The following is a 24,476-nucleotide window of genomic DNA, read 5'->3' as shown; positions in this document are numbered from 1 at the left end:
AGAAACTTATTCTATTTTTAGGTTTCATTTAATTGACTTTTATTATCAGTATGTTTATAAATCTGATCCCATTGGTTTTTGGTGGTTGGAAACATTACATATAAATTTACAGACATAGTCTAACAATCTATGTAGCACATAGTACTAAGATTAAGATGTCGGGGGAGGGCGGGAGGAGACTGCAAAAAAAAAAAAAGATTAAGATGTACCAAAACACAAGACAAAAAATAAAACCAGGTGATTGTGTGGTTTGTTGTTACTCAAATACCTCCTTGTAAATCAAAGACTGCCTGTGTTGTTATAATTCTTTTTCAAATTCTTTTTAAAAATAATTACATATTGTTTGGGGGACTAATCACTATGCTTTAATTATGTTTAATTTGTAACAATGAAAATACATCCTGCATGTCAGATAATTTACATTACGATTCATAACAGTCATAAAATTACAGTTATGAAGTAGCAATGAAAATAACTTCATGTTGGGGGTCACCACAATATGAGGAACTGTATTTTTTTTAATGAAATACTTTTAACTAAAGTAAAATTCAGCTTTGGGGACATGGTGTAACTTTTAGGTATGAGGAACATGGCTTTGATGAGACACACACAGCTGGTGATATTTGCCCACTTTGTGAAAAATCTTTCTTACTGTGCTCATGCTGTTTTCTTTCTTTAAAAAATAACATTCTGTTGAGTTTTTGCTTAAAGTTTACACAGCAAAAGTGCTCGATGACAACAGTTACATTTATGATAATGTGTCTGCATTCTCTTTGTGATCTGCTTGTCTCATTTCTAGTATTCTAGTGTCCCCACCCCCTTATCTTTTTATGTTTGCTTTTGAGTAATGGTTTTTAAGTCAAACACTAGTCTTAAGGGTGTTGTTTTTGTTAGGGGTCATTCAGTCAGTTCTGGCCCACATCAACCCTATGTAAAACATAATGAAAACACGACTGGGTCCTGCACCAACCTCACAATTGTTCGTATGCTTGAGTCTGTTGTTGCAGCCACTGTGTGAATCCAGATCCTTGAGGACGTTTCCCTCTACTTTATCAAATATGATGTCCTTTTCCAAGGATTTTTCCCTTCTGACAACATATCCAAAGTATATGAGACTAGGTCTTGTTATTCTTGGCTCGAAGGAGCACTCTGGCCATACTTCTTCCAAGGCAGATTGGTTTGTCCTTTTAGCAGTTCACCATAATTCAAATACGTCAATTAAAAAAATCATTTCATTGGGGGCTCGTACAATTCTTATCACATACATCGTGTCAAGAACATGTACATTTGTTGCCATCATCATTCTTAAAACATGTGCCTTCTACTTGAGCCCTTAATATCTGCTGCTCATTTTCTCCCTCCCTCCCCACTCCTCCCTACCTCATGAACCCATCATCATTCATATATTATTATTTTGTCATATATTACACTATCTGACGTCTCCCCCTTCTCTCTTCTCTGCTGTTCATCCCCCAGGGAGGAGGCTATACATAGATTCTTGTAATCAGTTCCCCCTTTCTACCCCACATTCTTTCCACACTCCAGGCATTGCCACTCTCACCGCTAGTCCTGAAGGAGTCATCTGTCCTGGGTTCCCTGTGTTTCCAGTTGCTATCTGTGCCTATGTACATCCTCTGGTCTAGCCAGATTTGTAAGGTAGAATTGGGATCATGATAGTGGGGGTGGGGGTGGGGGGTGGGGAGGAAGCATTTTAGAACTAGAGGAAAGTTTCATCGTTGCTACCCTGCACCCTGACTGGCTCATCTCCTTCCAGTTGGCTACCAATGGCCTTTGAGTCTCCACTCTCCACTCACCCACATTTTTAATGATATGGTTTTTTGTTCCTTGATGCTTGATACCTGATCCCTTCTACAGCTCGTGGTCACACAGGCTGGTGTGTTTCTTCCATGTGGGCTTTATTGCTTATGAACTAGATGGCTACTTGTTTATCTTTGAGCTTTTAAGACCCCAGATGCTATATCTTTTGATAGCCAGACACCGTCAGCTTTCTTCACCATATTTGCTTATGCACACATTTTTCTTCAGCAATCGTGTCAGGAAGGTGTGCATCCTGGAATGCCCATTTAATAGAACAACGTGTTCTTGCTTTGAGTAAATGCTTGAATGGAGGCCCAATGTCCATCTGCTGCCTTAATACTAAACCTATAAATATATGCACATAGATCTGTTTCCCCACACTTTTATATAAACATATTTACATATGTACACTGCAATCTTTAGACCTCTATAAATACCCTTGGTCACCTAGTTCTTTCCTCTATTTCCTTTTACTTTCCTCTTGCTCCATTATCATGCTCAGCCTTCATTTGGTTTCAGTAATTTCTTTTAGTTACCTTGCCCTTGCTAAATCCCTACCAGACCTCTGACGCCCTTCTTGTTACTGAGTTTGAATCACTTATTGCCCCCCTAAATACATCATTCTTCTTTGATCTTCCTGATTCACTGTCCAACATGCAGTATGCAGCAATTGAACAGACCATGGCTTGGGTCAAGCGTATCTTCATTCTCAAAGTAACCTCCTTGCTTGTCCATACTCTCAAGAGGTCTTGTGCAGCAGATTAACTTAATGCAGCTGGTCGTTTGATCTCTTTTTTTTAAATTGTGGACTCGTACAACTCTTATCACAATCCATACATCAATTGAATCAGGTATGTTTGTACACATGTTGCCATCATTCTTTTCTAGGCATTTACTTTCTATTGAGCCCTTGGTGTCAGTTCTTTTTTTGCCCCCTCCCTTTCCCACGCCCCTCACAACCCCCTAATAGATTGTACATTGGTATTATTTTCATCCCCTCACACTGACCGCTGCCTCCTTTCCCCCATGTTTTCTGTTCTTCCTCCTGTAGAGTGGTGTATGGTTATTGCTATCAGTTCCTCCTTTCTCCCTTCCTCTCCCCTTCTTCCCCCTACCCTTCTGGTATCACTATTCCCACTCCTGTCCCTGGATTCTGTGTGTCATGAGCTTCCATCCCTTTCCATACCTGTGTACATGTTCTGGTCTAGTCTGCATTGAGAAGCAGCACTGGGGTCATGGTAGTGGGCGGTGAGGAAGCTCAAGGAACCAGAGGAATAGAGTGTGTTTCATTGGTGCTTAACTGCACACTGGTGACTCATCCCGTCCCTGTGACCCTGTGTGGGGAGATTGTTCCACTGTCTACAGAAGGGCTTTGGATCTCCGCTTCAGCCCCCCTCATTCTCAACAATATGATTTTGTTCGTTATGTGTCTGCTGATGTCTATTACTCAGTCCCTATGATTCCTCATGATCGCATCAGTGGTGTGCTTCTAACATGTGGACTTGTTGTTTCACTGCTGAATGGTGGTTTGTGTAACTTCTAGCCTTTAAGACTATAGATGCTATATCTTTTAATAGCCAGGTACCATCTGCCTTCTTCTTCACATTTGCTTATGCACCCATTTTTTCTTCAGTGATTGTGTCGGGAGGGTGAACAGCTCAGACTGCCGATTGGTTAGAACAAAGTGTTCATGTATTGATGGAGGGTATGAGCAGAGACCCAAAGTCCATCCCCTACCTCAGTGTATTGCTGTATAAATATATGTACATGGGCCAGTACCTCTATTTTTGTGGATTAATGTATTTACATATGTACACTATGTTTATACCTCTATCCATTGCTTTACTTCCTTTGTCCTTCCTCTGTTTCCTTTTACCTTCCTCCTGCCCCACTGTCACTGTTCCCTCTTTCTGTCTCTTGGTACCTCCTCTTAGCTAGTTAGCTGTTGCTCCTACAACCTCCTACCTCAGATTCCTATCTCCTCCTTGTTATTGACTCCAACACCCAGTTGTTCTGCTGTCTATGGCGCAGCCTGCTCACTGCCCCCTTCCCCCACCGCCCTCACCTCCCAGTTCTCCCTGGGACCGTTGGTCCTGCTGCTCTTTCCTAGGACATGCCTCCCGTGCCTATCCTATATAGGTAGGTACACCTACTATGACATAGCCCATTGTTTGATCTCTTGACTGCTGCTTCCATGAGCATTGATTGTGGATCCAAGCAAGACAAAATCCTTGACAACTTCAACTTTTTCTCCATTTATCATGATGTAATCTACTAGTTTGGTTGTGAAGATTTGGGTCTTCTTTCCATTGATTTGTAATCCATGCTGGAGGCTGCAATCCTTGATCTTCATCAGTAAGTGCTTCAAAGATGACTTTAGGAATAGGCTTTGTTCTACTTCTCCTTTTTAAAAATCATTTTATCGGGGGCTCTTATCACAATCCATCCATCCATTGTGTCAAGCACATTTGTACATATGTTGCCATCATCATTTCCTTTTTTTTTTCTTACACTGTCTGACGTCTCCCTTCACCCACTTTTCTGTGGTCCATCCCCCTAGGAAAGTTTATATGTAGATCCTTGTGATCAGTTCCCCCTTTCTCCCCACCACCTTCCACTTACCCTCCTGGTATCTCTGTTTTCATTATTGATCCTAAGGGGGTTATCTGTCCTGGATTCCCTGTGTTGAAAGCTCATATCTGTACCAGTATACATCCTTTGGTCTAACCAGATTTGTAAGGTTGAATTGAGGTCATGACAGTGGGGGAAGGAAGCATTAAAGAACTAGAGGAAAGTTGTATGTTTCATCTGTGCTATACTGCACCCTGACTGGCTCGTCTCTTCCTTGTGACCATTCTGTAAGCTGATGCCCAATTGTCTACAGATGGGCTTTGGGTCTCTACTCCACCCTCCCCCTCATTCACATTGCTAGGATTTTTTGTTCGGGGTCTTTGATGCATAATACCTGATCCCATCAACACTTTGTGATCATACAGTTTGGTGTGCTTCTTCCATGCGGGCTTTGTTACTTCTCAGCTAGTTGGATGCTTGTTTTATCCTCAAGCCTTTAAGACCCCAGCCAGGCACACTATATCTTTTGATAGCGGGGCACCATCAGCTTTCTTCACCACATTTGTTTATGCACTCATTTTGTCTTTAGCAATTGCATTGGGAAGGTGACCTGCTCATTTTTTAAGACTCAAGCCTTCTCTAAGAAACTTTACCCGACATCCTAGAGATGTTAGGTCAACCTGTGCTCCCCTAGTGCCAGTGAATATCACTGTCACGCTGTGGTATTCTCTGGCTGTGCTGCTTTTGTGCTCAGAAGATTATGAACTTCTCAGTGGCTGGAACTTTGTTTTCATCATCTCAGTTTCTTTAGTACCTGCCCCAGAGACTGGCATATAATAGATGCCAAATAAGAGTGTATGTGTTGATAAACATGAGGATGAAATATAAAGCTTACGACTATGTGAAGATGATAGTTTATCTTTCTGCAGCTGTGAGTTGACATTGAGAACATATATTTTTCTATAGAATACTAGATATGAAGTAGCTAATGTAAAACTATTAAGTTAATGAAAACTTCTAAATTCTTCTACTTTCCTGAAGAAAGCACATTCTTAAAGTATTGGAACAACACTGGGTCCTGTGTGCATTTAGTTTAATGGCTGCCAGCTCCAAAATATCTCTGGCTGATGACTAAGAAAATACCCGGGGAACCATGTGGAAAGATGCTGATGCTCATTCAGGCTTTGCTCCTGAAGTAGCCTCATTCAAATCCAAGTCTGCCTCTCTGATTGGAAGCCCAGCCTGTTATTATTGAATTGGAAATATGCCACTTTGGAGTCTGCAGTGTGCTTGCGATTCTTCACTGATTTAACTGCATTGCATAGCTTTGGCCAAATAGCCAACTTATAAAAGTTGCCAATAATGACTATTTAACCAGGGTTATTTTTAGGTGTGGATAGATTATCGTGGATGTAAACACCGGAGGGGCAGAGATTTTATCTGCTTTGTTTATGGCTCAATTCTCTGTGCCCAACCAGTGTGTAACACATAGTAGGTAGCTTCTAAACATGAATTGAAAAAAAAACAAACAACCCCATGAATTGAATGAATGAGGGCTTTAAAAAGGTAACAGTAGTTCTATTTTAGAAAACAATTTAAAAATTCTACACTGGTAGAAATGATCTTACCAATGGTTAGTCTCAGTTATTTAAATAGAAACACATAAATATACACTTAAATATGGTTATTTTAACATAATTTGTAAGGTGAGTTAATTGTTACCAGTTATTATGTGAAACTCACTGTTGTTAATCTTATGCAGGCATCTAAGTTCTCTTATGAAAGCAGTGGATTTTTTTTGTTGTAGATTTCCTGATGACTGGTTTTAGCTTTCACATGTCTAGGACCAAGAAATCCAAGTCCATGTGCATCTTAGGTCTCTCAGCAACTCCAAACACTGTTGCTAAGCCACGAGGCTGATTCAGATGACCTTTTAAATCAAATGCGGTTTGCTTATTATGTGGCTGTTGGGATGGCTTTTTTGTTTTGCAAATAATGGAGAGTTTCCTATCTGGGTTGGGCCTGTCAAGTTGAAATAACAATAAAGGTTGTTTGTTCACCTAAGAGAATCCAACCCCGTGTGTAGTTTTACTTTAAAATTTTATCTTGCAGCTGAAAACTTGGGCTGCTGTTCTGCATGTCAGTTTTCCCTTTTGCTCTTAACAAAACAACAAAAAAGTGCCTTTTTGGATTTATTTTTTACTACCGACCTTCTAGAATGATGCCATTAAGTTGAAATTGACTCAATCTTTTTTTCTTCATACTGAAAGTGGTGATGGTAAAATAGGAAATTGGCAGTTGTGTTTTAGCACACACCAGCTTAGCGTGCCTGCCTTTTCACTCATGTCATTTGCATGTTTGCCTAGACAAAGTTGCCTGCATTTGTTTTCTGACTACATTGTTAGGAGACATGCTTTCACATCGAGTTTTACGAGTCATGGACTTCTAACACTTCTCATGTGTACAGACTATGATAATTATAAGGTTTCACATTAAAATAAATTATTTTTAATAATTTTATTGGGGCTCTTACAACATTCCATACATCAATAGTGTATCAAGCATATTTGTACGTATGCTGTCATCATCATTTCCAAAACATTTTCTACTTGAGCCCTTGGTATAAGCTTCTTGTTTTCCCCTCCCTCCCCCACCCTCCCATACTCATGAATCCTTGATCAATTATATATTATTATTATTTCATATCTTACACTGTCCATTATCTCCCTACACCCATATTTCTGTTATTCATCACCTTCTAGTGGTTGGGGAGGGGTGCGCTTCATATCCAACCGTATGATAGGCTCCCCTTTCCCCCTCTTCAACTATCCCTCTACCCTCATGATAGGGGCTCATACAACTCTTATCACAGTCTATCCATCCATCCATCCATCCATCCATCCATCGTGTCAAGCACATTTGTTCCCTCATCATTCTCAAAACATTTGCTTTCTACTTGAGCTCTTGGTATCAGCAACTCACCTCTTCCCCTCCCTCCCTGCCCCGCTCTCTTGATAATTTATAAATTATTATTTTTCATGTCTTATACTGTCTGACATCTCCCTTCACCCACTTTTCTGTTGACCGTCCCCAGAGGGAAGGTCACATATAGATCCTTGTAATTGGTTCCCCCTTTCTACCACACCTTCCCTACACCCTCCTGGTATCACTGCTCTCTCCACTGGTCCTGAAGGGATCATCCTCCCTGGATTACCTGTTTCTAGTTTCTCTCTGTAGCAGTGTACATGCTCTGGTCTAGCCGGATTTGTAAGGTAGAATTTGGGATCATGATAGTGGGGGAGAGGAACCATTTAAGAACTAGAGAAAAGTTGTATGTTTTAGCATCACTACACTACACCCTGACTGGCTTGTCTCCTCCCCCGGATCCTTCTGTGGGCTTTGGGTTGCCTACAGATGGGCTACAGATGGGCTTTGGGTCCACAACTGCACTCCCCGTCATTCACAATGATATGATTGTTTTCTTCTTTGAAGCCTGATACCTGATCCCTTTGACGCCTCGTGATCACACAGGCTGGTGTGCTTCTTCCATGTGGACTTTGTTGCTTCTCAGCTTGATGACCACTTCTTTATCCTCAAGCCTTTAAGATCCCAGATGCTATATCTTTTGATAGCTGGAAACCATCAACTTTCTTCACCACATTTGCTTATGCACCCATTTGTCTTCAGCGATTGTGTTAGGAAGTTGTGCATTATGGAATGCCAGTTTAATAGAACAAAGTATTCTTGCATTAAGGGAGTACTTGAGTGGCGGTCCAATGTCTGCCTGCTACCTTAATACTAAACCTGTAAATATATGCACATATATTTATTTCCCCATCATATATATGTAAATATATATTTACATATGTACATGCCTGTATTTAGACCTCTATAAAAGGCTACCATATGTATTCCTGGATTTGGTCTGGCCCCTGCCACACTATCTTGCCTCCTAGTTTTTTCATCTATTTCCTTTTACTTTCCTCTTGTTCCACCATCATGTTCAGCTTTCATTTGGTTTTCAGTAATTTCTCTCGGTTACATTGCCCTTGATCAAGCCCTACCAAGCCTCCTATACCCTCCTTGCCACTGATTTTGGATCGCTTGTTGTTCCTTTGTCCCTGGGTATGTTAATACTACTTCCTTTCCCCCACCTCCCCCTCTCCCATGTCCCCCTGGATTTGTAGGTCCCATTTTTTTCTTCTCCAAATTATTTATCCAGCCTATCTTATCTAGATAGACCTGCAGAGATAATAATATGCGTAAAAACAAGATAGAGCAAAACCAAGTAACAAAACAATAACAGCAAACGAATGACAAAAAGAAAGAAAAGCCTGAAAATAGTTGAAGGTCTGTTTGTTGACCTTTAGGAGTCTTTTCCAGTCAAGTCTGATGGGGTGCCATGCCCTAGCCCCACAGGCTTATTTTTGGTATTCCCTTGGGACTTCCTTGCTCTGACCTCCTTGCTGTTCTGTTGCACGCAGTTAGTGGTTTGCCTCGGTGTGGTGGGTCAGTTTGGGCACAGTTCCCATACTGTGTCTCCAGTGTTGTCCCCTGTGGGGCGATGGGTCAATGAGGGATGTTGTGTGTCATCGTGGTGCTGGCCATGTGTTCCTCTCTGTGTATTGACTGCTCTGAGCACGGATAACATCCTCAGGGCTTGGTGGGCCAGGATGTATTCCACTCTCTTCCTCCCCCTTCATTTGTTCCCATGTTCTCTGATGAGACATGTCCTTCTCCCTTAACTGCAGCTTCAGTGCTGTCCTCTGAAGTAAATTCTTGTGGAGGGAGGGGGGCTATCCACGTAGTTGGGATTGGGGCCAGCCCCTCAGACATCTCTATTGGTTCCCTGCTTGGTGCTGGTATGTTGCATTCACATCTTGGGGCACTGGGTTGGAGTCTGGTCCCTCTTACCCTGTGGAGATATAAACAATACCCTCCCCTTGGGTGGGTTAGTGCCCTGTTCCCTGCTACTCACTTCTTCTTTTTCCCCCTCTCCTTTTTAGTTGGCTACTGTATGTATCCCGTATGTATGGATTTGGTGTGACCCCTGCCATACTCCCTGGACCTCACCCCAGGAGTAAAGTTTCACATTTGTGTAGTGTTCTGTAGTTTACATCTTATTCCTACCTATGTCATCAACACAAGTCCTCACATTATCACCTTGGTGGGACTCATTGCCGTCAAGTTGATTTCGACTCCCAGTGATCCTTCTGAGGCTGTCCATCTCTATGGAAGCAGTTGGCTTCATCTGTCTTCCTTGGAGTAGCTGCCGGGTTTGACCTGAGGACCTTGTGGTTACCACTTCCACCAGTGCTTGTTTTACTGTGAAGGAACAGTGTTATATTTTCTTACTTTTTATGTTTTGTGGTACATGTTGGAGTTCAGGTTCAGAGACTGAATGGAATCTGCTGACTTAGCTTATTGTTTATTCCACTAATCCACACAGCTGAAGGCCCGTCTTCATGTATTCATATTAAATCTGTGTTTCCATGTAAAAAAGGCTGAAGTGAGTTGCACCATGCCCAAGAACTTGTGTACATATACAAGATTTCTTTATAAAGTACCTGTAAGTTTATGGAAACTTATATCCTTTCTCTGTTCATTCAGTACATATTTGTTCAGTTTCATCCAAAGCCAACCCTAGTTCTAATCCTAAAATCCATGCTGCGAGTCTGCTACTATCACTCTAACCGGGATGGATCTTGCAACATACTAGATGAGAGAAGCCAGTCTAAATGCTTATAAAGACAGCACAGTAGTTGCCTGGCACTGAGTAGGCTCCAATATTGGGGGTTGCAGAATGGATCCATAATTGTTTGAGGTTTCTTTTGGGGTTAATGAAAGTTTGAAAATGGGTTATAGTGATAACTGTACAACTCAGTGAATATGTTAAAAAACACTGAATTGTATTTTTTAATGGATAAATTTATGCTTGGTTAATTATAGCTCAATAAGACAAAATAGTAGTGAGGATACTGTCATTTATTATTATTATTTTTACTCAGCTAAACAACCTGGTTCAATGACTGTTCCTGTTTACATCATCCTAAAATATGTTGTGTGGACCCTCCAAGAACAGTAACAACCCAGTCATATTTCCTTAACTTCACAGCTAATGTGAGATGCAAATCTTTGAGTTATGCCCATATTTTCTAATTCCAAATCCATGACTTTTCTTCCTAATTCTACCACTTATTCTGAAAATACTGTACTGGGAGTGAAATATATATATGTGTGTGTGTGTGTGTATGTATATATATGCATATATATAATATAATGAACTCCAGCGGGGGTTTTAGTTACAGGTTTTAAACAAAAGCCCTGGTGGTACTTTGGGTTAGGTTGGGTTGGATGGCTAATTGTGAAGTTGGCAGTTCAAACCGACCAGCTTCTCTGTGGGAGAAAGATGAGGCTGTCTATTCCAGTAAAGATACACAATCTCAGACACCCTACATAGGATCTGATTCGATGGTAGTGGGTTTGGTTTTTGAACAGTATTTTTCTTTAAAGTTAATTTATTTTTTTTCTAGTGGTTCTACTTTCCTTAACCAAATCTCCTAATCCCTCTACCCACCCAGCAAACCTTTTCATCTTTGCTTTAAAATAGCTGTTGACCCCCTTGGTTTTATGCAGAATATTTTTTTAAAACTCAATATGCAAGGGTGACAATTTTTATTTTTTGGGCTAAATTGTTACTTATTTTAAAGATGATTTTTGGTTTTTTTTTAAAGATTGAAGAGATAATTAGCACTTTTAAAATATGGATGTTTTGTTGTTATTTTTAATCACTTTGGTGGTTTGGGCCGAAGGGATGAGGGAAACTAGCATTAATGGAGAGACTCTTAGGTAGCTGGTCTCATGCATAGTAAATAGTTCCACATGTTTAGTCCTTACAACAGCTTTGAGAAATAGGCTTTATTATCTTTATGTTACAAGTGAGGAAATCAACTTAGGTAATTTGCTTAAAGCCATGTAGCTATTGAGTGATGAAGCTGGAAGAAGAATAAGAAAGCAGTCTTCTAAATTCCATGTCTTTACATTCTAGGTGCCTGGAGTATCACCTTCAGTCTTCTCTCGTTCTATTTCTTACACGTGAATGTAGATATATTGTCTGTATCACAGATTAGAGCCTTAAACCCTGAGGTTATTCCTTTATAATTGTAGGGGTTGGATATGTAATAGGTTTCCCTTGCCTTATCTGACTCTAGATATGAAAAACTAACAACTTTGCCTCTGCCCCTTCTCTTGCAGCAATGGTGAACTAGACCCATGGTCAGCAGGTGGAGTAACCCAGAACATCACGGACGATTTGGTTGCGATCAACATCCAATATGGTGCCCACCATCTGGATCTCCGATCCAGCAATCCCTTAGATCCCCAAACTGTGCGGTTAGCCCGCTCCTTGGAAGTTCGTTACATGCAGAAGTGGATCAAAGACTTTTATGCCAACATGTAAAAGCAGGACTGAACAACTTTTGGTCACTAGCAGTTGCTTCTTGTATGTTTACTCCACCCACATTCCTGTTTACTTTGGTTTTCCTACACAATCTCTCCCTCTTCTGGGAGAAAGATTAGACTTGACGGGGGTGGAGTGGGGGTGGGGGAGAGGTCTGATTTCCGAGCCTCCTGCCGTCTTCGAACCGCCTCCAGGAAGAGAATCTCATCTGCTCCTCGGCACTGGCGACCTTCATAACTGGAGGCAAGTTCCAGCTCGCTTCAACAACAGGGAGCCTCATTGCCTTTGTTTCCCTGCAAGGAGCGGCTTCCCCCTTGGTTTTGAAGAAGACATCCCTTGGGGCCCATTCGTCACTCCTCACTCCAATCCCCCAAAGCGGAAAATCAAAAGAGAGATTAAAATGAAGTAATTGCAGCTGGTAGGATGTCCGATGCCAACCCAGGAAATGGAAGCCATTTCTTTTGTGCTTGATTTATTGACTTTGAACCGTGCCATAAATAAAGAATAAGGCTGGACCTTATCCCTGTGTGTTGCTTTCACAGCTCGCTCCAGCTGTTGGGAACGCGGTGTAAACCTCCTGGCTGTTCTTGGAAAGTCTCTTAATATCCAGTTGGCAGCTTTGCTTGGTCTGGGATATATGCCACTGGGTGTTGCCAAGGAAAAATCTGGCCTTTTTTCTGTTCCGTTTCTCTTTGTTTCTAGGGTCAGTTTTGTGATAATTTGCCTAAATTCTCCCAGTTTAGGAAAATAACTGTGTTGCCTTTGACTTTACATCTGAGCAGGCTGACACGCTGTAGTCACCGATGATGCTTCAGCCAGTGCCTTTAGCAGGCATCCATGCAGGGAGTGCAGTTACGGTCGACTGAAAGGACAGAGTGGCTGTTGCTGCTGTGTCAGGGCTCGAGAAGCAGGTGCACAGAGCGTTTCTCCATGGCTTCCAGAAAGACAAGCTGACCGATTCATGCGGCAGCGTATTTGACATTAATAAATGGCTGAGCCGTTCCTCTTCCAAGGGGTTGGCTTCTTTCAAGCAGTTTTTACACTGAAACCTTTCTTCAGAAGAGCCTTTCTAGGATAACAAACAGGGTTGGATCTAAACCTTTCAAGGTCACACAGAGAGACCAACAGTTTACACTCTTGAAAGATTTCTTCCTCCCCATTTTTCCCCCCCTCTCAGTAATTTTTTTCCCTTCATCTGCCTTGGGAACATTTTCTCTTTGAAAAAAAAGTACCTTGAGCTGAATCATTTTAAAAGGATGTAAGACAGTGCAGATATTGGGTTTATTCTTGGGTGGGAGATTGACATACTTTCCTGCATTCTGGGAGAGGCAGGAGAACCTGCGTCTCGTTTTGGAAGCCTGGCATTCTCATTGTAGTGAGTTGTCCAGCCGAGCCTCTGGTTAGTATTTTCATTTCAACATCACAAAACAGTGTGCTGGGGCAGAATCAAAACAATATTAGTTTTATTCATTGTCAACTAAAATGTTATATAACCCATAGTTGTAGGTTTACCCTCGGACATTCTTACTATTAATCTTGGGGTATTTTTTCTTAAAACTTTTTACTTATTTAAAATGTTGAAAAATCTCTGATTTCCTGTAATGTCAATTGGTTGGTTGAGTTGAAGAGTTGTGAAGAAAAAAATGAGGGGGTTTCAAAAAGTTCATAGAAAAAGTGAATTGAAAAAGAATATAGATTCCCATCCCCCCAGAATTCCTCCCCCCAACACCCAAACATTTTGAAGCCACCCTGTCATTATAATCTCTCACAAGCATAATTTGGTCTTTATGTACATGTATTTCATAGGTCTAACTGAAGTTAGTATAAAAGTCTACTTTTAAGTTGAAAAAGAATTGGAACATCAAATAAGCCTTACGTTTTAAAGCATTTCTCTATTGTGTTTTTGAAATAGGGAAAGAGAGGCACAGCTCTCCCCACCATCATCTCTCCCCAGAGCTGTTTTTTGTTACTTACCTACTTGAAGTCCAAACTAAAGAAATTTGACTCTTCCTTCGGGGATCTGTAGAAGGAGACTTCAGATGAACCTGTGTGTAGGCTAGCGTATTAGAATATGACGCACATATCCAGTCCAACGCCATCGTTTCATTGCCCAGAAAGAAGAGACTTGTCTAATGCCTCACTCAGTAGTCATTTTTGTCAGAGCCAGTGCTTGAATTGGGTGGATCACACTTTGAGAGCCTCTAGTTTAAATAGTTTTGAATTTGAATCCCTCCAGAAAGGGTTTAGCCCCTCTGTGCACTTCACACCGATTATCCTGGCTGACTCACTCTGAATAGGAGAGGCCATCCTAAAGTGTTTGCTTTGTGGTGGCTCCATTTTCTCCTGCAGACGTTTTTCTCTTCTCTACTTGTAGAAGGCCTGCGGTGACTTCTCAGAATGGCAATTCCACCACTCAGTCTCTAGGGGAGGAACAGCGCCATAAAAGCATAGCGACATAGATCTATTTCCTGGGTATGCAGGGAAGCAGTACAGACACTCAAAATAGGTCATAGTGTTTCTTGGAACACAACTGCCACCACCCCACCCCATCCCCATATGCTAGTAACCATGCAGTCGAAAGTTCCATGATTTAAGTTTGGAAAAGAATGGACTAAGCAAAGTTAAATTCTTGTTTTGTTGTTTTTTAGTCGACATGGATACATTGTGATTCTGCAGACTGGTAACTAAGAATGCATTTTTCCCACTTTGTGTACAAAGCATCTATTATTCCAGACTCTAGTGAATACAGTGGTGAGTAAGCAGATATGATACCTACTCTAACCAAGTTGACCTTTTAGTAGGACAAAACCAAAACACTAAGTTATGCAATGAGTTAGGAAATGTTAAATGCTATGAGGGGAGGAGGCAATTGAGGCATTTTGCAGGAAAATCTAAGTGGGGTGGGGTGGGGAGATGGGGGAATAAAGTGCATTTTTGAGATGTGACACTTTAGCTGTGACTCAAATGATAAATAGAAGTTAATCTAGAGATACGAGTGGAGTAAGTGACTTTTGCAAAAATGTTTGCTTTAGCACATTAAGGAACGAGAAGCGGCCATTGTAATGGGACAGTCGACAACTGTAGAGAGAGTGACATGAGTCTGTAGATGTAGTCTAGGGGAGAGCTCATTCCATTCGACTATGATACGAAGTCCTAAAGACGGGAAACTATGGACAGTTCTTGATCAAGGGAGTGAGATGAACATATTTTTACTTAGAAGGCTCACTGGCTGTGGAGCGCAGTGTAAGAGACCCACTGTTGCAGTTCTCCAGGTCAGAGAAGAGGGACACTGGATTAGAGTGCTAGAGGTGGTGCTGAAGGGAAGGGGCTTTGAAAGGAAAGTCAACTGGGTTTGATGATGGGTTCTATAAAAGATACAAGAAGAGCAATGACCAAGAATGTGGGGTTCTGGTAGAGTATTTGAATAGAAGGAGGTACCATACTCTGGAGAAGGAGAACTGAAGGATAATTAAATTTGGGGAAAAAAATTAAGATTTCAACTCAGCTTTGTCATACAAACTTTTATAGACCTTTGAAATAAAGAAGTGGAGTTAGCTGTCGAGCAGGCTGTGGATCTAAAGACCTGGAATTCTGGGCTAGAGAGCCCTTGGTGAGTAGAAGGTGAAGTGTGGAATGGGGGCTGAGGGAAGTAGTGTTGAGAAATTCTTCAGATGATCCTGTATCTGTTATGATACTTTATGAATAGGTCATTGAACATATGAATTCCCCTACAGCTGCAGTATATATGACTCCGCATTGAACCAAACCACTACCATTTTAGCCTTGATATTAAAAAAAACCCACTTGACTCTCATCAAGTAGATGCCACTCACAGTGACCCAGTAAGACAGGGTAGAACCACCCTTGTGAGTTTCCTAGACAAACTCTTTAAAAAATTTTATTTATAATAGTTTTATTGACAAATCTTTCAGGATCCAATATATCCATTCACATACAATTCTGTTTAATCCCATTGATTGGAGTTATACAATCATCAATGCTAACAGCTCTCCATTCCCCCCTTTTCTGTACCTTCAGGGAACCACTACTCCTGTTCTGCAGGGTTATCTATCTTGGCTTTCATGTTCCAATCAATCTTAAATATACAAATGAACATATGCAAATCCAACAAGAATAATGAGGTAAAACAAACAACAGCCTTAATAGTAAGGGGAGGACATTTTAAAGAACTAGTGGATAATTATGTGGTTTATCAGTGCCATGCCACACCCTGGATTTATCAGCCTTTCCATGTGGCCCTTGGGAGACAGACTGTCCAATTACCATGCAGGTGAGTTTTGGGTCTCTATTGCATCCATGCCCCTTCACACTGAGTGGGTTGCAGTTTTTTGAACTTCTGATTTCTGCTCACACAGACTGCTCCCCAGCTAGATGGCCACTTCTTTAGTTACAAGCCTTTAAGACCCCAGCTGCTATGTCTTTTGGTAGCCAGGCACCATCAGCTTTCTTTACATTTGCTTATGCACCCACTTTGTTCAGTCTGTAACTCTTGACGGGAGTGGAAAGCCTTCTTCTGCAGAGCAGATGGTGGTTTCGAACTGCAGCCTTTGCAGTTAGCCTCTCAGCACATAACCATATGCTGCCAGGGCTGCTCATCTTCCTACAGCTTTTCTTAACCTGGGACCTACCTCACAGTACTCACTATGCACTCTTTCTGACACACACACACACACACACACACACACACTTCCCTAATACTTGACACTCTAGTAGTATAATTTCTCACCATTCCAAATACAGCCCCTTGCCCCTTTCTGATATATGGTTGTTATATGAAATTGCCATGCTGCAAGTGGACGGGCCACACTCTATCTTCAGTTCTGGTGATCCCTCTGTGCTACAGCCCCACACATTTACTGACTTTTGGACACCATAGGTATATGAGGGGGTACCCCAAAAAATTGGGATTATTTTTCATGGCCATGTATTTAAAATTTTTAACAAAAATTTTCTCATCTTCAAAGTTCTCTCCATTACTTAATACATACATCAAATCTGCGATTCCATTCTTGGAAACCGTTTTCAAACTCATCTGTTTGGATAGCTGACGCACCTCCCTCCTTGTTTTCTTCACGTCTTGCTTTATCATATTGCTTCTTTTCATGTCCCTCTTCATTTGATGAAACAAAAAGAAGTCACAGGAAGGGAGATCAGGTAAGGTGCATGGGGCAAGAGAGGCATGCAGTTTTTTGCCCAAAACTGGCGCAATGAGGTGGCTGCGTGAGCAGGTGCATTGTGGTTGCAAAACTAGTCCCGTTTGCCACAAGTCAGGCCTTTTTTGTCCCACACTGTTATGTAATCTTTTCAGAACCTCTAAATAAAAAGTTTAACAGTCTGATCTGGTGGAATGTGCCAAATGCACTATGAGTTGACATTTTTGTCCATTTGGGAGTTGACAGACATCCAGAATGAGGTTTGTCAAAAATTGACATTTCACCTTTTTTGAAATGAGAAAACTACTTATACACTTAAATTTTTCCCATAGTGCTGTTTTGGAGGCTGTGTTTAACATCACAACAGTTTTTGTGGCATTTTCCCCAAGTAGGAAACAAAATTTCACAGTTGCACACTGTTTTCTTAAGTTGGCCATCTTTAAAAACAAGTTTCAAGTGAAACTGCTTTTACAAAAAAATTCTCTGTGACCAGAGCGAACTTTCCCAGGTGACACCACTGTGTGCATTAATTCAGAGGAGGTTGTTCAGTGTTCACCTAGTGGGGAAAATGTGTACTACAAAAGGTCTCCTAGTGGAGCTTTTTTCCTTTTTTTGGGGGGGGGGTACCCCCTCATATTTCAGTGTGCATGTGGTATGGCAGAGCCCAAGTGATGGGGAGGATGATCACGTGCTGTTTGCTGGCTTTCACCTTCCACCTCTTCCTGCTCATCCTGAGTGGGGGACCCCATTCATCCTCTTCTTGCCACATCTTGCTACTGACCCTGGGTGAGGGTCTCACTCCTGCGTCATCCCAGCCCTGTATACCCCTCACTCCATTTCTCTGATACTTTTAAGCTTTCACCCAACCTCCCCCTGCCTGCCTGTGACCTCATGCCATCCACCATTGTCCTGTGCCACAAAAACTTTGTGGACAAATGTTTCAATACCTATTTTGGTGAACACAATTAAATCCCAAACAGTGGGACTTGTCTTTTTAAAAATTTTCTTAAAAGAGCACCAACCCACCTCTTTTTCTTTAATCGTTTTATTAGGGGCTCATACAACTCATCACATTTTTGTAGCCCCTTTTTAATGTGTTTCTGTCCTTTTTTAAAAAAAAAAAACATTTGATTAGGGGCTCATACAACTCTCGTCACAATTCATACATACATCAGTTGTGTAAAGCACATCTGTACATTCATTGCCCTCATCATTTTCAAAGCATTTGCTCTCCACTTAAGCCCTTGGCATCAGGTCCTCTTTTTTCCCCCCTCCCTCCTGTTCCCCCTCCCTCATGAGCCCTTGATAATTTATAAATTATTATTTTGTCCTATCTTGCCCTGTCCGACATCTCGCTTCAGCCACCTTTCTGTTGTACGTCCCCCAGGGAGGAGGTCACATGTAGATCCTTGTAATTGGTTCTCTTTCCAACCCACTCTCCCTCTACCCTCCCAGTATCGCCACTCACACCCCTGGTCCTCAATATATCATCATCCCTGGATTCCCTGAGCCTCCAGCTCCTATCTGCACCAGTGTATATCCTCTGCTCTATCCAGACTTGCAAGGTAGAATTTGGATCATGATAGTGGGGGGGGAGGGGGAGAGGGAGCATCTAGAGGAAAGCTGTATTCATTGGTGCTACGTCGCACACTGACTGACTCATCTCATCTCATCTAGACCCCTCTGCAAGGGGATCTCCAGTGGCCAACAAAATGGGCTTTGGGTCTCCACTCTGCACTCTCCCCCTTCATTCACTATGGTAAGATTTTTTTGTTCTGATGATGACTTATACCTGATCCCTTTGACACCTCGTGATCGCACAGGCAGGTGTGCTTCTTCCATGTGGGCTTTGTTGCTTCTGAGCTAGATGGCCGCTTGTTTACCTTCAAGCCTTTAAGACCCCAGATACTATAGCTTTTGATAGCCGGGCACCATCAGCTTCCTTCGCCACATTTGCTTATGCACCCGTTTGTCTTCAGTGATTGTATCATGGCGGTGTGTCCCAATGATATGATTTTTTGTTCTTTGATGTCTGATAACTGATCCCTTCAGAACTCATGATCACACAGGCTGGTGTGCTTCTTTCATGTGGGCTTTGTTGCTTCTGAGTTAGATGGCCGCTTGTTTATCTTCAAGCCTTTAAGACCCCAGACGCTATCTCTTTTGATAGCTGGGCACCATCAGCTTTCTTCACCACATTTGCTTATTCACCCGCTTTGTCTTCAACGGTTGTGTCGGGAAGGTGAGCATCATAGAATGCCAATTTAATAGAAGAAAGTGTTCTTGCATTGAGGGAGTGCTTGAGTGGAGGCCCAATGTCCTTACACCACCTTAATACTAAACCTATAAATATAGGCACGTAGATCTATTCCCCCATCCTCGTATATATATTTGCATATGTACATGTGTTTGTCTAGGCCTCTATAAATGCCCTTTGCCTCCCAGTTCTTTCCTCTATTTCCCTTGACTTTCCTCCTGTCCCACTATCATGCTCTGTCCCTACCTGGGTTTCAGCAATACCTCTTCGTTACATTACCCTTGATCATGCCCTACCAGGCCTCCCACACCTACCTCACCACCAATTTGGAGCACTTGTTGTTCCCTTGTCCCTGGGTTTGTTACCACCACTCCCTTGCCCCCACCTCCCCTTGTCCCATTTCCCCCCGGAACTGTCGGTCCTGTTGTTTTTTCCTCCAGATTGTTCATCCAGCCTATCTTATTTAGACAGACTTGTGGAGATAACCAAGCAACCAAGCAACAATATACAACAAAACAACACCAGCAAACCACTGACAAAGAACAAAATAAAACACAACAAGAAAGAAAAGCTTGTAGTTAGTTCAAGGATTGTTTGTTGGCTTTTCGGAGTGTTTTCCAGTCCAGTCTGTTGGGGCACCACGCCCTGGCCCCAAAGACCACCTTCATCATTCCCTGGGGACCTGGCCGCTCCATTCCCTTGCTATTCCGCTGCTCTCCCCCAGTGCTTTGCCTCGGTGTGCCCACCTCTATATTGTTATACATACTCTATATTGTAATATTTTGCTAAATGCCTCTTACTTTCATTTTAGGAAAACCAAAATCTCCAAGGGCAGGGTCTGTGTATCAATCCTTTTACTCCTCCAACATCTTGCATGGAATGTGGCAACTAGGTCTCAAGAGAGCCTCCATGCATTTATATTGGATGGATTCAATGAAGGGTGGATGGGCAGGCCTTCTATTCATGTCTTGCCCTTGTCTTCCCTGGATCTTGGAAAGGGGACCTAGTATTGAGTACCTCCAGGTTTTACACTTTCACTTTACCCTCACTTCAATACCTGTGCCGCTAGTTCCAGTCCATCACTCTGTCAAGAGGCTGAATGTAACTCTGCCTTGATATTAGGTGGGAACAGATCACTGACTAGACACCAAACCATCCAAATGGAAGAATTTTTCAGGAGCTTCTTTTCAATGCATATGTTCTCACTGCCATCAAGTCAACGCCCATTCACAGTGACCCTATAAGACAGGGTAGAACTGCCTCTGTGGGTTTCCAAGACTGTAACTCTTCACAGCAGTAGATAGTGCTATCTTTTGCTAAGAAGTGGCTGCTGGTTTCGAACTGCTGATCGTGCAGTCAGCAGTCCAATGTGCAACCACTGCACCACCAGGGCTCCTATGCTTGTACTGGTTCCAGTATATTTTGTTAGCTTTAATAAAGAGGATAGGAGACTAAATGCTTATAATAGGGTTAAGGTATGTTTCTCGGGATGTGTTAAGTATGTAAAAAATTCAGACTTGGAGTGTGAAAATTATTTGCCCTAAGGTCAACATGCTTGTTTGTGTATTCATTTATTTTTATCTCACCTGATTATGAAAGGGTTTCTGGTGACTGAAAGATATACATTAAACACAAGTGGGACAGAGAGATTTAAAAGGGATCATGATATACAATGGACCTTGATATGCAAACCATAAAGCAGTTTTTATCAGATGAGCTTCACAGATTGCTAGCAATACAAGATGCTAATAGGTGTTATATAAAAGGAGGCTTCCCCTGACAGACTGAATCTCTGAGCCTGCGGACTCAGGAGCATTGTCATGGGGAAACTACGGTCCCTAATGGAGTTCACAAAGCCCGTGTTCTAAATCCTACTTTGGTAGGTATTGGTTGGGGTATTACAAGCTCCAAAGGGGTCATCTAAGGTGTAAATATTGGTCTCTTCCCATCTGAAGAAAAGAGAAGTGATGCAGAGAAGAAGCACACGGCCTCAGCGAACACAAGGTGTTGAATGGACCAAGTAGCAGACACAAGGAACAAAAACCATCATTGTGTGATCACCTTCCTCACATAAACGCTGAAGAAGAAGGTGTGCATAAGCAAGTGTGGTGAAGAAGGCTGATGGTGCCCGGCTACTGAGAGATATAGCGTCTGGGGACTTAAAGGCTTGAAAGCAAACTAGCGGCCATCTCGCCCAGAAGCAACCAAGCCCACACGGAAGCAGCACACCAACATGGGTGATCATGAAGGGCAGAGGGGACCAGGTCTCAAACAACAAAGGCGGGGTGGGGGTGGGGATCGCATCACTGTGAATGAGGGGGAGTGCGTGATGGGGACCCAATGCCCATCTGTAGACAGCTGGACATCCCTTCCAGAGGGGTAGTGGGGAGGAGATGAGTCACTCAGGGTTCAGTGTAGCAACAATGAAACGCAAAACCTTCCTCTAGTTCTTGAACGCTTCCTCCCCTCCCAATTATCATGACTCCAATTCTACCTTGCGGACCTGGTTATACCAGAGGATGTACAGCGGTGCAGTAGGGTTCTGGAAACACAGGGAATCTAGGACGGATGAACCCCTCAACATCATCGGTGGGAGTGGCGACACCGGGAGGGAAGGGGATGTAGAAAGGGAGAACCGATCTTGGAGAGCTATGTGTGACCTCCTCTCTGGGAGATGGGCAATGGGAAGGTGGGTGAGGGGAGACGCCGGACAGTGTAAGGTAAGATAAAATAATTATTTATAAACTATTAAGGGGGAAGGGGGGACCGGGGAGGGAGGGAGAGGGGATAAAAAGGAGACCGAGATTATTCCAGGAAACCAAGTGGAAGGCGAATTTTGAGAATGACGAGTGCAACGAATGTATAAGGGTGCTTTGCTCAATTGATGTATGTATGGATTGTGATAAGAGTTGTATGAGCCCCAATAAAAAGATTTATTAAAAAAGAAAAAAAGAAAAGAGAAGTGATGAAACTCAGGAGTCACATAGAAACCATTAGCACATTGGACGAATGAACCCCAAAAGCACCAATCTTCATAGCTTTGAGACTAGAAGAACTAGATGGTGCCCAGCTTCTACTGCCATATCAATTGCTCTGAAAAGGATCATGTTGGAAGGTTCTCTGCATAGAATAGGAGAAATATGTGGAATACAACTCCAAATCATAAAAGATACCAGGCTTATTGGTTGGAAAGAGATTGGTGGGAGTCCCAAGACTTGGGCTCTTAGTCACCCTTCAGGTCTGGAACTGAATCTACCAACATGTTGAAAAAAATCAACTATTTCAGATCAAAAGGGCAGGTTTTACCCAAGGATTCAAGATGAGGAAACAAGGAGGAGTGGAAACTGGAACGTATGGAAGAAGTGGGACAAGAGATGATTTATTGAGGGGATTGTAATGGATGAGTTGATGCAAAAAGTACAGATTATTAAATGTGAAGCATGATCTCTCTAAATCTTTACTCAAATCACAAGTGTTTAAGAGTATGGTGGAGGGGAAAGACTGTGTTGAAGGAAACGTTTGAACAGGTTAAAACAAAAGTTAAACAGATTATTTTTCTTTTAGAATCTTTCACACTTTTAATATACCATGTGCACTGTGGTCACCAAGAATGCAAATTCACCAAACTTACTTGATTCCTAGAATCCTTCCCTCCTCCCCCCTGCCCAACCCCACCGCCCGGAATGCTTGAGAAACCAGTGCTCTGCCGAACACCCATGGGAAAATTCTGTAGATTTTATTTTTGACTTTGGCTCAAAGCTTTCTAGAGTTATCTGCAAAGCTGGTTAAACACTTCACACTGTGCAAAGATAAAAATCAATCCAGGAAAACTCAGGCAGGTACTTCGTGGATGAACCTGACAGAGGGGGAGACATGCATGCCTGTCAGTGAAATCTCAACTTCTGTGCACTTATTGCTAAATTTCATGGCTTTAATCTTATACAATCCTGTAGTTGTGGTTAAAGTCATCACACAAAAATGTGAAAACAATCTTCTAATAAATCAATAAAATATGCTACAGATGCATAGTTCCTTGCTGATCTGGCTTCCTTTACAAATAATTTACAGTATGTGAAGGAATTAACTTCACACCAGAATTTTATCAGAAAGGTGGTTCTGGATCAGTTAAAATACCTCAATTACTTGAACAAGGAGGAGGAATGACACAGCACAAATGAAGTCATTATTAGAAAAGGAGGTCCAGACTCCGGAACAGGAGCACCTGACTGTGGAGTACCCTGTCACCCTGTCATTCACCCAGCCATAGGAAGGCAGAGCCAGGAGTAGGAACCCAGCTTGCATCTGTCACTGAACTTCTTGTGCGGCTTTGGGAGGATAATATTAATGGCTTTTCTCTGTTTCTTAGCTCCTGGAGATCCATAGGCAAAGAAAGGTTTCCAGAAAACCATCATTATATCCATGATGTTAAAGTCTAAATAAAACTGTCTGCTCAGGGGATGTGCAGGTTATACAATAAACAGCCCACAGAGTAAGTGTAACCAGTGGAAGGAGCGGATGATCAGTCAAATGACTTCTTTGTTTCAACATTAGAGTAGAACCTCAGTACTCGACCACATCATCTCGACATAGTTGGATTTGGACTCGAAATGTCGAGAACATTTTGTATTGGAGCCAAACATCAGAGTCCAACCTGACGCATGTAATTGTTGTCAACAAAAGCTGTCGTGTTTCTGTCACTCCGTACTAGTTGCCGTTGTTAGTACTTGTTGTTTAAGACTTTTGCAGCTGGGTTCCAAGCGTTTTGCTATCATTTTCTTAGTGTTTGTGACTTTTTGTACTGTTTTTAGATAAAAAAACGTTAGTCCTAAGAAAGTTGTTTGAAAAGAATCCTCATGATAAGGAACTGGTTAACCTTGTTATCAATATTATTGATGATATTTCAGTAAATCTTTTTAGAAAACAGTGCAGCGGTTCTTAATCTGTGGGTCTCGACTCCTTTGGGGGTCGAATGACCCTTTCACAGGGGTCGCTGATTCATAACAGTAGCAAAATTACAGTGATGAAGTAGCAACGAAAATAATTTTATGGCTGGGGGGGGGGTACCACAACACGAGGGACTGTATTAAAGAGTCGCAGCATGAGGAAGATTGAGAACCACTGAGTTAAGGAAATGCCAACAGCAGACCACATTAGACATGTTTATTTTAGAGAAAGCCAGCCAGGTCCTAGTGAAAAA

The 24,476-nt window shown here is 42.1% G+C and overlaps 1 protein-coding gene across 1 annotated transcript in view; it reads left to right on the top strand.

The window, feature by feature from the left end:
* PRCP (prolylcarboxypeptidase) overlaps window positions 1-12,368 on the top strand; it is an 83,610-nt gene extending 71,242 nt beyond the window's left edge. Inside the window, exon 10 of the mRNA XM_075546364.1 lies at window positions 11,644-12,368. Within this exon, the coding sequence (XP_075402479.1) occupies window positions 11,644-11,848 (205 nt within the window). The 3' untranslated portion in view covers window positions 11,849-12,368. The remainder of the gene's footprint in view (window positions 1-11,643) is intronic.
* The last annotated feature ends 12,108 nt before the right edge of the window (window positions 12,369-24,476 follow it).

The sequence above is a fragment of the Tenrec ecaudatus genome, chromosome 4 (genome assembly GCF_050624435.1).
Source record: "Tenrec ecaudatus isolate mTenEca1 chromosome 4, mTenEca1.hap1, whole genome shotgun sequence".
NCBI classification, from domain to species: domain Eukaryota; kingdom Metazoa; phylum Chordata; class Mammalia; order Afrosoricida; family Tenrecidae; genus Tenrec; species Tenrec ecaudatus.
The sequence above is the reverse complement of the archived record's forward strand: the minus strand, read 5'-3'. Positions and strand labels throughout refer to the sequence as shown.